Source organism: Ambystoma mexicanum, chromosome 10 (assembly GCF_040938575.1).
Source record: "Ambystoma mexicanum isolate Mex_15411 chromosome 10, UKY_AmexF1_1, whole genome shotgun sequence".
In the NCBI taxonomy this organism is placed as follows: domain Eukaryota; kingdom Metazoa; phylum Chordata; class Amphibia; order Caudata; family Ambystomatidae; genus Ambystoma; species Ambystoma mexicanum.
In genome coordinates this window covers 1,647,842,980-1,647,855,842 of record NC_090932.1, presented here as the reverse complement: position 1 = coordinate 1,647,855,842, position 12,863 = coordinate 1,647,842,980, and the positions used below count along the sequence as shown (strand labels likewise).

Below are 12,863 nucleotides of genomic sequence, written 5' to 3'. Positions count from 1 at the left end.
TAGAAAGGTAAGTGCTATAACGCAGTAAGCACAATAGAACAATGCAGTAAGTAAATAACTTTTGCAGTAACTTTTAGAATAACTGTTTCAGGAAATAATGAATGAAACAAAACAAACACAAAGTAGGTAAAAATTTACCAAGACTTTTAATAATTTTTCAGTGGTCTTATGCTTTAGTAGTTAATCTTTGTCTACTTGTGAGAGTCTGTCAGATTGGAGGGCAGAACAAATGAGGCACACGCTGTAGAAAGTCAGTGCCAAGGGAGGATTCTTTTAAGTAAGTAAAGTTTTTAGTTGGAAATGGTCCCCAGAAGGTGCACAGGCTTTTGGCCTGGGTAAACACAGTTGGGCCAACACTCAAACGCGCATATCCCCAACCCAGCAATACAGGAGCCGCAGAAAACAAAACTGTAGGCAAGTTCTACCCAGATGCTCCCAGTACCTTAGGAGTGAAGATGGTGATGCAGGGTGAAGCAGTAGTGTGCTTGGGAACATGTGTTCTCACAAGGAAAACAGTCAAAAATAAAAATGGGAAGGCCAAAGGTCCCCCAACAATACTGCCCAGAGAGTACAGTGTGCTGGAAATATCAATGATGGATGCCACCAGACTGGGGAGTGGAGGGGAGAAGCATGACTCCCAAGAAAAAGGTATGAAAGAAATACAAAAGGTTCTCATAGACAGAGTAAAGGAAATTCGTGTGTGTGGAAAAGAATCCTACACACTCAGAACTGACAAAAGTATCTAGTAGTCCAGCAAAATGTGCTGACAAACTCACAAGTAGAGGCGATTACACATAAAATAGAAAATCTACTTAATACGTAGGCACATTAAGTATTGTGCCTTGCGTTGCGACGCTTAAAATGAGCTTTATCCGGTCCTTCTATGACCACACTGATGTTTTGCCGATTTCAGGCAACCGTCTCATGTTCGAAGGGGCTAAAATCCAGGGAGTGGGATGGGCTGTCCAAATGTCATGTAGCCAGTAATGTCCCGAGGGTCCTAACGGGTACCTATGCTAAATTTGGTGCGAATTGGTCAACAGTAATGGAATTGTTTAAGGAATAAACTAACAGATTTTCTGCTTTATATATAGAGATTTGTTTCCCATCTTTATGGATTTGTCAGCCCTTATCAGTTCAGAATTTCACATATTGCTTTGCTATTTGTTTCAGGTATTGTCTAGCCCTGGCAGGAAGCGAAAGACCAGCTTATCTTTGACGGATGAAGAAGGTAAAGCTCATATTTTGTTTTGCCCGTCATGTTCTTATGTGTTGCAGTTGGTGCTTTGAAGTGTATGCCAAGTCCCTCCAATAAATAGCATTTTATCTGGATACCTTTTTAAGAGTGTATAAACACGAGTACCAGGAAACGTTTGTTTTTGGTTTCCACTGTGACTTTTGTGTAGGTGTTAGGGAAGATTTCTCTTTTCTGCAACTTTTCCTCCATATTCTATGGACCCCCCCAACATTTTTTACACCTTGTTCTGACCTTTTACAGAGAAGTGAAGCCACTTCACTGGTCGCTTGTTTATTTGTTATGGGGAAACGACTAGTCCTTCAGATTGTCAGTACTGGGAAACTGGTTCCCTTTTGTCTTTGGACTAAAATGGGTAATTTTTTTATGCTGCCCAAAGCATCTTTCAATGCAGTGCAATGGGGATAGTTTTGTATCAACCTAGACAAAGAGATTTTTGGTGACTTTTAAATGTGCCTTAAGATGGTTGCAGCACTTTACCATTTCTCCAGCATGGGGTCTGGCATAGATTCACATGCTCATGAATATTCCCATCAGGCCGGGAATCCTCCGTCAAAAAAGCTGTTGCCATTCCACTTACAAACTGTATTTCTCCTCTAAACCAATCACTGAGTGTTAGGGAGAATTCTCATTTCGAATGGATTGTGTCCTCCCACGTATGCCTCATCTTATGAGAACTCGTTATCACCAGCTTCGCTGCTTCGTAAAAAATGTTTCTCGGCAGAGGTCGCTGTGCTCAAGGTTGCAGCGTTGACTCTCCCTCGACGGGCTCCGTACTCTGTCGACGTCACTGATGGTATAAATAGCTCGAGCTGTGCCCAGCTTCAGTTCTGTTTTTCCGATCGCTTCGCTATGGAGAACGGCGCGCTTCAAGTTCTTCTGTGAGAAAAATGTCGTCTTCTACACCTTCGACACCCAAGACTGGGTTTAAGAAGTGCATCGACTATGGATCGAAAATGTCGATCACTGATCCTCACCGAGTTTGTCTCTGGTGCCTCGGTTCAAGTCATCGAACCGATGACTGTGGCTCCTTCTATGACAGAGAAGGCCCTTTGTGAGAGGAGAGGTAAACTGTCAGTGGGGAGGGAAGCTTGTAAAGCTAAGGCTGTGTCCAAAAAACATAAAAAATCGACTGATTCGTAGGAATCGGATCGCCATCTTCCTCGTCTAAAAAAGTGAAGAGGAGACATAGGTCCCCTTCATCTTCCGAGTCATCGACTGAAGAAATTCGATGTCCGACAAAATCGGATTCCCCCAGGAAATGGGAGGAATTTCAAAAAAAGATGTAGGTATTCGAGAATGCGGCCCGACCCCCTCGAATAAACCTCAGAAGAGTCATAACCCTAAGGTCACTCCAATTGGACGACAAAGGGAAGTCGAAAACTACTATGGTTAAAGCCAGTAGTGTCTCTTCCTGAGACTCTTCCGACTCTTCAACAATATTAGAGTTGGACTATGAATTATCATCCTCATTATCATTTTCCAAATTTCTTACTAGACTTTGATTATTCAGCTATCTTGCAATCCGTTCATTTTTCTTTCCTTTTACAGTGATATTCCTGACTTACACATTTCTTTCAGTTGATCTACTGTTAGAATCATCAGGGCTTCCTGCGTGAAGTTATCCATATCTGGCATGTTAAAATTGCTTTTCTAGTGGAGCTTAGCCTTGTGAAGGTTTTTAGTTGAACAAAAGTAAAGCAAATTCTTAGTGTAACAACTGTACAATATATCCTTACCACCTGCCACCAGTGTTATGCACAGTTTGTATGCAGTATCCTCTGGGAACACTACAAACAACTTTGACTAAAGGTATGGTGTAGAAGAGGTCCCAAGTACAGACCGCTCTCCAACCGTCTATTTTGAAGTACCAGTAACATTCCCGCCGAAATGTGACGTATAATGAGCAAATAAACTAGCAGAGAGCCACAGTGGGGCTCTGTCCAGTATCCATGAGAAGAACAATGCCTATTGAACTACCAGTACCAAGGAAACCAGGACAGTAAGATATCCATTGAGAAAACCATATCAACAAATGAAACGAAATGAAGATCGTCCAAGTACAGTCCCTGAAGAAACCAAAGAGGTCTTAATGGAAGACTAATGGTGACGACACGAGAACCCAGACTGACTCACATATAGAAGAAATGACGACCAGAGAATGATGTAAAGAGACGAAACGCCATGAACAATGGATATCTTGAACCTAAAGTGAAAAGACAATGTCAAATGTAAGAAGCTTAAGCTGGAAACATGAAGATATTCGACCAATTTATGCGTGTACATATGCTTGGAACCACAAGAAAGCTAAGGAAATCGTGCAGCTTGCTATGCTTAGTAGAAATTGCAGCAAGCGCCACCTATACATATCTACCTCAAACGAAGCACGTTATACAAGTATAATTCCACTTTGCACAAGAAGCAGAATTAACCAAAAGCCACACGAGGAGAGCTTTGTATTCAACAAATCGAGAATAAACGTCAAACGAAACTCAGCAGAGGCAAATCGTGCAAGAAAGCCAAGGTCGTAGCAGTAGAATAGACTAACAGTAGCTACAATGAATTGAAGCTAAGAACAGAATATCCTGCTTCAGAAAGGTCAAAATAAGAAACTGGAGGCAGGTGGTGAGTGAAACGAAAATCAAATACACTTATTACATGAAGAAGCAAATTCAGTGTCTGAATCACATGACCAGCCCAGCGAGAAGAAGCAAGACTTTCACACTGTAAGAGGATTCAATTCAGCACTACAGCTAAGTTAACGGCTAGTCTATAATACTGAATGAAAACCCTTATTGATATATCTTTAGGTCCAGTTCATGCGTTCTGGATGACTACCCCTATATAACACCCCTCTCTTGGAATCCCCCTGACCCCACTGAGCCAAGAAGTAGTTCTGTTTTGCAAGTTAAAAAGGTTTATTTGATAATTTAAACAATAGGTATATATATCCCACTTTATAATAAATTAATAATTGAATATCACCCTTAATCTGATATGATAAAGATTAACAATGGAGAATCTGGCACTAGCACACTTCTTTATAATCACTAATGAGTTGACAGGAAATGGATAAGATAGCACACTGGTAAATAGGAACAAAAGTATAATGTGGTAGAGGATGCTTTATGTAAGCCCAGGTGGATGCAATATTCAATGAATGCAGTACAGAAAATACTCAATATGATTTCAACCAAACAATGTAATCACTTTTCTCTGGCTATTCACTCCCCCCTCTTTATGCAATGCAAGGAAATGGGAGGAAAGCACACAGTTCTCAGAAATGCAATCAATGTAATCAGTTCAATCCAGCAAGCTTAGACAACAGAAAACAGATAGGAGTTTTGAAATCAGAGGCCCAAATTGCTTTTATATGTGTTAGCAATGGATGAGAAATATGCTGGAAATGCTGTTAATTCCCTTTCAGAGGTTCAGGGTGAGTGGTATCTAGTTAATATTAGTCCAGGCTCACACTAGCAATGAGGCAGGGATAGTTAGCAGGTTAAACGAATTTCTGGCAAATGGAAGGCAAGCAGCAGCAGTTTTTACATGTGAAGAAATTGCAAATCGCGGTAAAATTCGCGGATGCGTGTTCCGCGATTGCGGTAAAACTATAAGGGGTAGGAATGCGGTTCTTGGTGCGATTCAAAGCTACGATTCTAAGCTTTTAAATAAAAGTTATTGCAAGTCTCTAGCCCAAACGGTCGCGGAGATATGAGCGATTTAGTGAAGGTCGTTTTTCAGATTTGCAAATTTCAAAAGCTCAAAATGACAAGTGCAGCTTGCAACTAGAAATGATAGGTGACAGTTAGGAGGCAGTTCTACTTAGGTTAAATAGATTGAATTAGATGAATTTTAAACTAAGAGATTGGTTCTACACAGTTCTGCTGGGTACTCACACTATATTCTTGAATTAAATGGGCCTCATCACGGATCTGGTCAGGGTTTTAGACTGGGCTCGGGTCTCTCTCTGGGCACAGCACTGCTTTCTCTCTGGGTACAGCACTGCTTTCTCCCTCTGGTCTGGTCTCTAGTTCTGGATAGATTGAAGTCTCTAGTTTGGCTTTCTGGAGGTTGATGGAGGTAAGTATGGATTTTTCCGGCAGAGCGTCCCGCTGCAGATGGATTTGGAAACTGCCTCTCTGTCCTGTCTGTCTGCTTTTATGTGTTTAGAATGTGGGTGTGTTCTAGCATCACTGACCCTACCTCTCTCTCAGCTTCTAATTGGTCAAACTTCCATTTATCATTTGATTGGCAAACTGAACTGTGAGTCAGATTGATGTCATTTTACAGCCTGCAGAAAGTCCACTCCTCCTGTCAACTTACACACAAATCTAGATTTGAAACAAATACATATTTGCAGAGGTACATATTGTTTTTAAATCATATGCACCCATCATGCATTACAGGAGGTATCCCCTGTTCAAACTCTGCTCTTCCTGGGAGCTTGCATTCACAAATGGCAACTTCTAGCACTTTTTAATGTGCTAAACAACATTGGATCTTCATTAAATTTTATACAACTGTTCCTCACATATCTACCCACATACCAATGCATTTTCGTTTGTCTAGCTGAAACAGGGAGTCTGTAATATTAATAAACAATGGGGTTTTGCCCCAGAACATCACACAAATTCGAGTTTAGTCTTGAATTAAAGGTACATTTTTTAAATTAAAGCTCTCAAAGTTATACATTTCTGTCATTTGATTACAAAGAGTTATCAGTGTTTTTGTAAAATATATATTTTACTTCCAATTCAGTCCTCAGAGTGTTGAGGTCCGCCTCCAAGACTTGGGTGGGTCAGTCCTCTGGGCAGGCAGGGCTTTGTTGACATTAAACAGACAAAATTAACATATTCCTTTCAGAGGAAAGGGTCCTTTGTGTGGTCTCTGGGAAGCTCCCAGCCAGTCTGCCTTCTATCAATCAAGAGGTCATGTGAGATTCTAACTCCTGGTGTGAAGCTCTTGAGGTGATAGGGTTTCCCAGGCTTCAGGCCTCTGGGAACAGCATGTGGCTAATTTTTAATTAAAATGCAGCCTTTGAAGTCAGCTGAGTCAAATCCCTTTGTCAGCAACTGCACTCAATTCTCCTGTCAGAGTTTAGACCGCCAGCGCCCCCTTGAGGATTTTGTTGGTACTGCATGCAATTTTGGGATTTTCTTGGATTAATGCATTCTAAACAGGAATGGTTCTTACATGGTAGTAAATCCTTGCTTAACATTGTTTTGATGGGGCTCCTTACAGTAAGATGGTTATGTGGAACCCCACAAAAAGGGTTGAATCTTTAAAGTGGTCCAATGAGTCACGATTTCAGCAACTTTTTGACATCAGTAACAGTGGATTTTGTTAACAAAGACCTTTCTTTACACTGGTGGGTGGCAAGTTAGGTAACCATTTTGGTGTGCGCACAACTGCGCAGCTCTCCTGGATTCTGGGATGAAATGATGGGCGGCGACAGCGCATCCCCATCTTTACCCACTCCAATTATTTATTTTTGTTCTGGGGCAAAATGATGGGCAGCGACAGCTTAATCCCCATCTTTACCCCGTCTAATGATTCCACATGGGTCAAAACCCTCCACAACACCTACGCATGGCAGGGGGCTAGGCGAAGATATCAGAACTTTTCCAGACAGGAGATGCAGTCTCGAGGCCAACCACAGTGAAATAATTGACACATGGCCACTAAAGTGATGATTGATTGTAACAATAATTGGAGGAAGACCAGGGAGCTAAGGGGCACCATGCACCTGGCCGACCATTCTGCGTGCTGCTAGGCAAAATGGAAAAGTATGAGTGGGGTTGGTGCCAACCCAATCATAGTGGACCAAGTAATCTAGGGTACTATAGCTAGTAGAACCAATGGAATTTTGTACTTTTAGTGACGTTTGCAGTAGCCATTTTTGAAGGTAGGGCTTAGATGCCACACCTGACAGCGTTTACCCAATCCCCTTACTCCGTTACTATATGCAGATATAGTACCTATATTAAAGTTACCTTTCCTGAACCAATAGAATTGCATGCCAGTTTAAGCGTTATCTGGGAGAGAAAGAAGCCGCGAATAGCCAGAAGGGTGGTGACGAGGAGTAAGGGTTCGGGAGGCCTGGGGGCCCCAGAAATAAAGATACTGCCTCGCCCCCCAACTCTCACCAGCCTTTACCTGGAACCTAACTACCAACAAGCCCCGCTGGGCGAAATTGGAGGCCCCCCAGAAGCGCTCCTGCACATCATCAGACCCATTGCCCCCCCCCCCAAAGAGGGGCCCCTAACCGCAACCAAGAACACAGTGGAGAGTTGGAGGAAGGCAACCAGGCGGTGGAACCGGGGCAGCACAATAGGCCCCCTATCCCCTATCTGGGACAACCCAGACTTCACCCCTGGCAGAATGCCCAACGACTTTGAGCACTGGAAAACGGGAGGGCTGAAGCATGTGAGAGACATCTACGATTAGGGAGCCCCGCTAACTTTTCAAGAATGCAAGGCAAAATTCGGGGTGCCGGAAACCGAAAGATTCCGATACACACAGATCTGACACTGGCTCTCGCACGAGCCCATGCGATCTCAGGGCTGCAGAGAACTAACGGCGCTGGAACAAACGCTCACAACGCCTCCCCCCAGAGGGAAAACATCGGCCGTATACAGACTTCTGGACAGCGTTGACCCCGACAAAAAGGAGGCATACATGGAAAAGTGGGAAAGGGATATCAGCAGGACAATTGAAATGGAGGAATGGGGAAACATCTGGACCAGAACACAGAAGAGCTCAAAATGTGTCACCAATAAGGAAGTGCAATCAAAACTTGCTACAGATGGTATTTAACTCCAGAGACCCTGAACAAGAGCAACCCAGCGATTTCCCCGCAATGCTGGAGAGGATGCACAGACACAGTCACACTTTTTCACTTGCTCTGGACATGCCCAGTGTCCACTAGATACTGGAAGGAGATTCTGGACCTCATCAAGCAGATCACAGGCCTGACGATCCCATGGGATCCGGGAATAGTCCTACTCGGCAGCACAGGGGAGGGACAATTTCCACTGTCCGGCAACCTGGCAAGCCTATGCACACAACTACTCAAAGCGGCAAAGATAACTATGGCAAGGCTATGGAAACATCCAGAGGGCCCGGATGTTAGCCTGTTGTGGGCCAAATGCTGGGACATCGCAGTGGGGGAAAAAATAACTGCCATCTGCTTGGGGAACAGAAGCAAGTTTTTGGACACCTGGGCCCCCTTCCTAGACTATGCGGAATGGCAAGGAAACCACCGCCCCTCTGCTGGATGGACAAATACGACTAATGCAACCCCGAAACCTGTCCCACGGCCCACATCAAACTCGTCCCCCCCACCCCCCCTGAGGGCTGTTAACTCAGGCACAGGAGCAGCAGAGGGCAAGACGAACCCTCAGAAGCATCCAGCCTCGATCAAGGTCCAGCGAAAACCCCCATGCGAAAGTCAATTACCCAGAACAGATGCCTCCAAGGACTACAGCACCCCCGATTGTTCCTCCCCCGTACTCTTCATTAAACTGACTCCCTTTTCCAAACCGTTGAGTTGTCATTATTGATTTGGTGTTGGAGTATAAATCTGCACCCCCATCCATCTCACGGGTGTGGCTATCTTAAAGTGCTTCTGGGCAAACCCAGACTCTATGGGCCGGTTGGGGGGGTCCCGGAGTACACTAAGAAACCCAGACTTTGGTATAAGCTTGTACTACAGGTTTGGTAGTGTGTTGAGCAGCCAGGCTTATCGCAAGAGAGGTCAATATGAGCTTTGGTATAGTTGCACAGAAATGTACAGTTACAAGTATTCAAATAAACTCTTGCACTCAAGGTTTCTTGAATAAACAATTTTAATTTATCAGTCTGTTAGAATAAGCCTTCTTCAGAAGGGGGCAATATAATAGTAACACTCAAATACACTTCATGAAATACACACTCTTAGTATCTTTAAATCAGTAGATGCCCTTTTGGGGTGGCCCAAATCACTACCTACACCCTCGGGTGACTTCAATTGCTAGGGTGCTGGGGACATTAATATATCACTGTTGGGTTTAGAATCATATGGGAATAAGTAAAAAGGAAAAGATCATTTATAACATACAAGAGATCACAAATATTCTTAACCTATGCAACTCTGCAGGTCTCACTGTTCTTTGGCCTCAGTTGTGGAGACAAGAGGGAGGATGTCGGGAGACTCCTGCAATGCACTGGGACGGTCAAAACTCGCAACTGGCAAACTTCACTTTCAGTGACTGTTCAGTGTTTCAGCTCCTTGCGTCTACCGCAAATAACAATACCGCGGTTCCTGGCTTTAGAGATTGACTTTACTTTCTTCTGGGTTCATGCACTCTGTTGGGGCTCAGGCTCTGTCAGTCCTGCTCCCTGGGAGTCCGGAGGATCTTCCTGGAGCTCTTGGCCAGCTTAAAAGTAACGCACACAATCTGGTATTCCTTTCCCTGGCTATATGGTTTCCAGCAGCAACTCTCTGGAAATTCAACCAGCTTCGAGATGGATGTCCAGGTGGCTTACTTTTGAGTTGATTTGTCACACCAACTTAAGGGGAGAAGTTGTCCTTGCAGGGGCTTCTCTGTCGAAGCAAACTTGGCAATTTGGCACTACAGTAGGGCTTCACCGGGCAAACCAGCGGTCCAGGAGTTGCAGCAGGCGTCCTCTTCAAGTTCTTCTTCAGTTCCTTTGTCCAGTGGTCGACTCTGCCTTCCAAGCCAAAAGCCTCGCCTTTTATTCAGTTCTCTCCCATTCATTCCAGCCTAGCTGTCGGCGACCCAGCAGGGTGGCTGTCCTTGCCAGACAGTCAGCCGGCAAATCACCACAGAAGTACATGTGTGTCTCGTAGGAGACGAAGCACATGGAGTTTTGGGCACCACCCTCACTTCCTGCCTCCCCCAGACACCCTGGAGCCAGAGGCGGGCTTCACTTGTGAATCCCGCCAAAGGCAAAGTGAACAATGGGACCAAACCTGGTTTGGCGCGCAGAGTAACTCTCAAGAAGGACCGTTCAACAAAGAAATGGCTAAAAAAAGACAGGGCCATTTTGACAAAAATGGCACCTTTGGGTGCTTTACTGCAGTTGCGAACACAGCCCGTGGTAAATGCACACCACAGAAGTTAAAACGAAACCACTGCCACCAGCCATTCAGTGATGAAAGGGTAACATAGAAAATGTTACATGAGAAGCTAGACAAAGGGGATACCAGGTAACCCCTCCAGCACCCTATTGTAAGATGCTCTGTGACCCAATGTACAAGATTGCCTATGGAGTTTGTCAGACTCAACCAAAAAAAACCGTGTACAAAATCACATTAAAATACATGAGAAAGTGGGGGGAAAAGGGTCTCGCTCTCTCCAGGTTAAAAGAATCAAGTCCTCAAGGGGTCTCTAAGGTGGAGGGAATTAGCACATTTCTGAGAATACTCCCTAACGGTGTACAACTCCATTCCAGATAACGCAAAAGAATGTTAGAAGGACAGTGTACTTGTAAATGGTCAGGAAACCTCTGTCATTAGACACTGGGGCAAGCATTACAGTGGTTGATGAATGTTTGAGGATGTGACTAAGGCACCCAAAGGTCCCACTAAACTTGCAGGAGGCCCAATCCAAATGGTTCCTCTTCTGCCAGCTTTCATCCAGTGCAATAAAATGACTGTTAGAATACCTGTCTGTGCACAGAATTAAGAGCCTGGGAGAGTCCTGTTGGTGAATGATTTGAAAACTCTTGGAGTTGTATCTAGTACACCCAGGCCTCACAGTAAAAGGAAGCAGGAGCAAACAAGATTGGCCAGAGAGGCAACCTTAGGTGACTGTTAGGCAGAAACCTGTGCAGTTCCCTTAGGGACCACTGCAAAAGATTTAGGACTACAGGTGGTTGGCAGTAAACTCGATTGGTAGCAGTCTGTACCACCCAGATTTACCTGGTAGCTGTGGCTGAGCAGTCAGACGTCTCTCAAGATGAGTTAGGCAGTATATGGAATATGCATCATTTTTTATTTTTATTTTGATTGGCTGAAAGAATTCAACCTTACAACATAATTTAGATATTAACAAAAGAAAAATGACATATTTACAAATTTACATCAGTTGCAGAAGTTGCATAAACATACCAAAATACAAGAGTATACATAATATGTACAGAGATACAGTAGCACAAGCAAACACTGACCAGAGCTTTGATGTCAAAGTATATAATTATTTAAAGACACACTTGTAAATGACACTACACTAGCACAAAGAGGTAAGTAAATTCAACACGCAGTCACTATTATATATGTACAACCCTAATTACTTATTAAACAAGTCTTAATGAGAAACACCGCTTATTTTCAGACAGAGGTGAGCGCTTAACATAAGATGGCACTCTTAATAAGTTATTAAAAAGGGAGGGGAAAAAGGCAGAGTTATGAAAGCACACAAATTTCAATACTTTTCAAAGAACCACAGTGAGGCAGGTTAGGCAAGGTCTACTGGAGAGCAAGGAAGTTCAAATGCCAGGCCCACTCTTAGAGAGAGCAAGCGAAATGTATCCAGGATCACACAGTGGGTTTATGCCCAAAGAGTCTTTGTAAATAGTTCACAAAAGATTGAGATCAAGTCAGGAAAAGTTCGTTAACAGGTCCCAGGTTAGAAAGTCGAGGATTTACTGTCACCCCGAACGATCTGTCGCAAGGGAAGCCAGGCGGGACACAGTACCTGAAAGTGGGAAGAACGCTCCAGCGGGGGCAGTTGTTCATGGCAGCGGGTGCAAGTCGGTGTTTCGTCCAGGGCAAGAGGAGGTCTCGACGTGGAGGAAAGATGAAGGTCGTTGCGCTGCAAGGGAAGAAACCAGCCGTGGAGTTTCCCGGTTACAAGGTACCACCCTCTTCTTCGCGGTAGTGGTAAACCGTGCTATTCCGGTTCCCGGGTTGCTTGGCACGGGCAAGGCGGCCACGAGATGGTCCAGGAAGGCGAAAAGACGGGCAAACTGGTTATCCCCACCAGTCAAAGGAAGAAGACCCTCCGGACTGGAGATCTCCTCTGTCGTCGGGAAAAGTGGTGAGACGGTTCCGCAGGGCTCCACCGGTGGTGTCGTCGTTGCAGGTCGGCTTGGCTTCTCCCTCCTCGGATTCTTTAGGTCCGGTGGTGACTTCTGAAGTTCCAGTCCCCAAAGCCCTGCTTTTATGCAGAAAACCCCCATTCATTCAGCCTAGCTGTCACTCAAACATGCTAAGTGGTGAGTCGGGCGGCTCACCACTTGGGCCAATCACACAAGAGTGCGACTTGAGTTGCCGAGGCAACTCAGTCCAGGGTGCCTAAACCCCCTCCCACACCTCCTGTGGTACCCAGACAGTGGCACCACATTTGGATGCTTCTGTGGAGAAGCCCGCCAAAAAGTGGAACAAAGGGCTCGACTTGGGTTGGAGTCACAGAAGCGAACACACACGCCATTTTGGAACCAAGTTTCGGCAAAAAAATACCAACCGGTGAATTTACATTCATTTAATAAACCGGCGGTATGTTCGAGGCTATTTTAAAAAGTGGTAGCCTCGAACAATGGGAAAATCCCATAGGAATATATTTGCGGTCGAATGTAAAAAGTAGTATCCACTGCCACCAGC

The 12,863-nt window shown here is 44.5% G+C and overlaps 1 protein-coding gene across 6 annotated transcripts in view; it reads left to right on the top strand.

The window, feature by feature from the left end:
* Window positions 1-12,863, top strand: part of EP400 (E1A binding protein p400) — a 1,542,855-nt gene that overhangs the window by 339,689 nt on the left and 1,190,303 nt on the right. For all 6 annotated transcript variants that reach the window (XM_069620067.1, XM_069620064.1, XM_069620063.1 and 3 more), the window contains one exon: window positions 1,174-1,231. In XM_069620067.1, coding sequence (XP_069476168.1) covers window positions 1,174-1,231 — 58 coding nt within the window. The remainder of the gene's footprint in view (window positions 1-1,173; window positions 1,232-12,863) is intronic.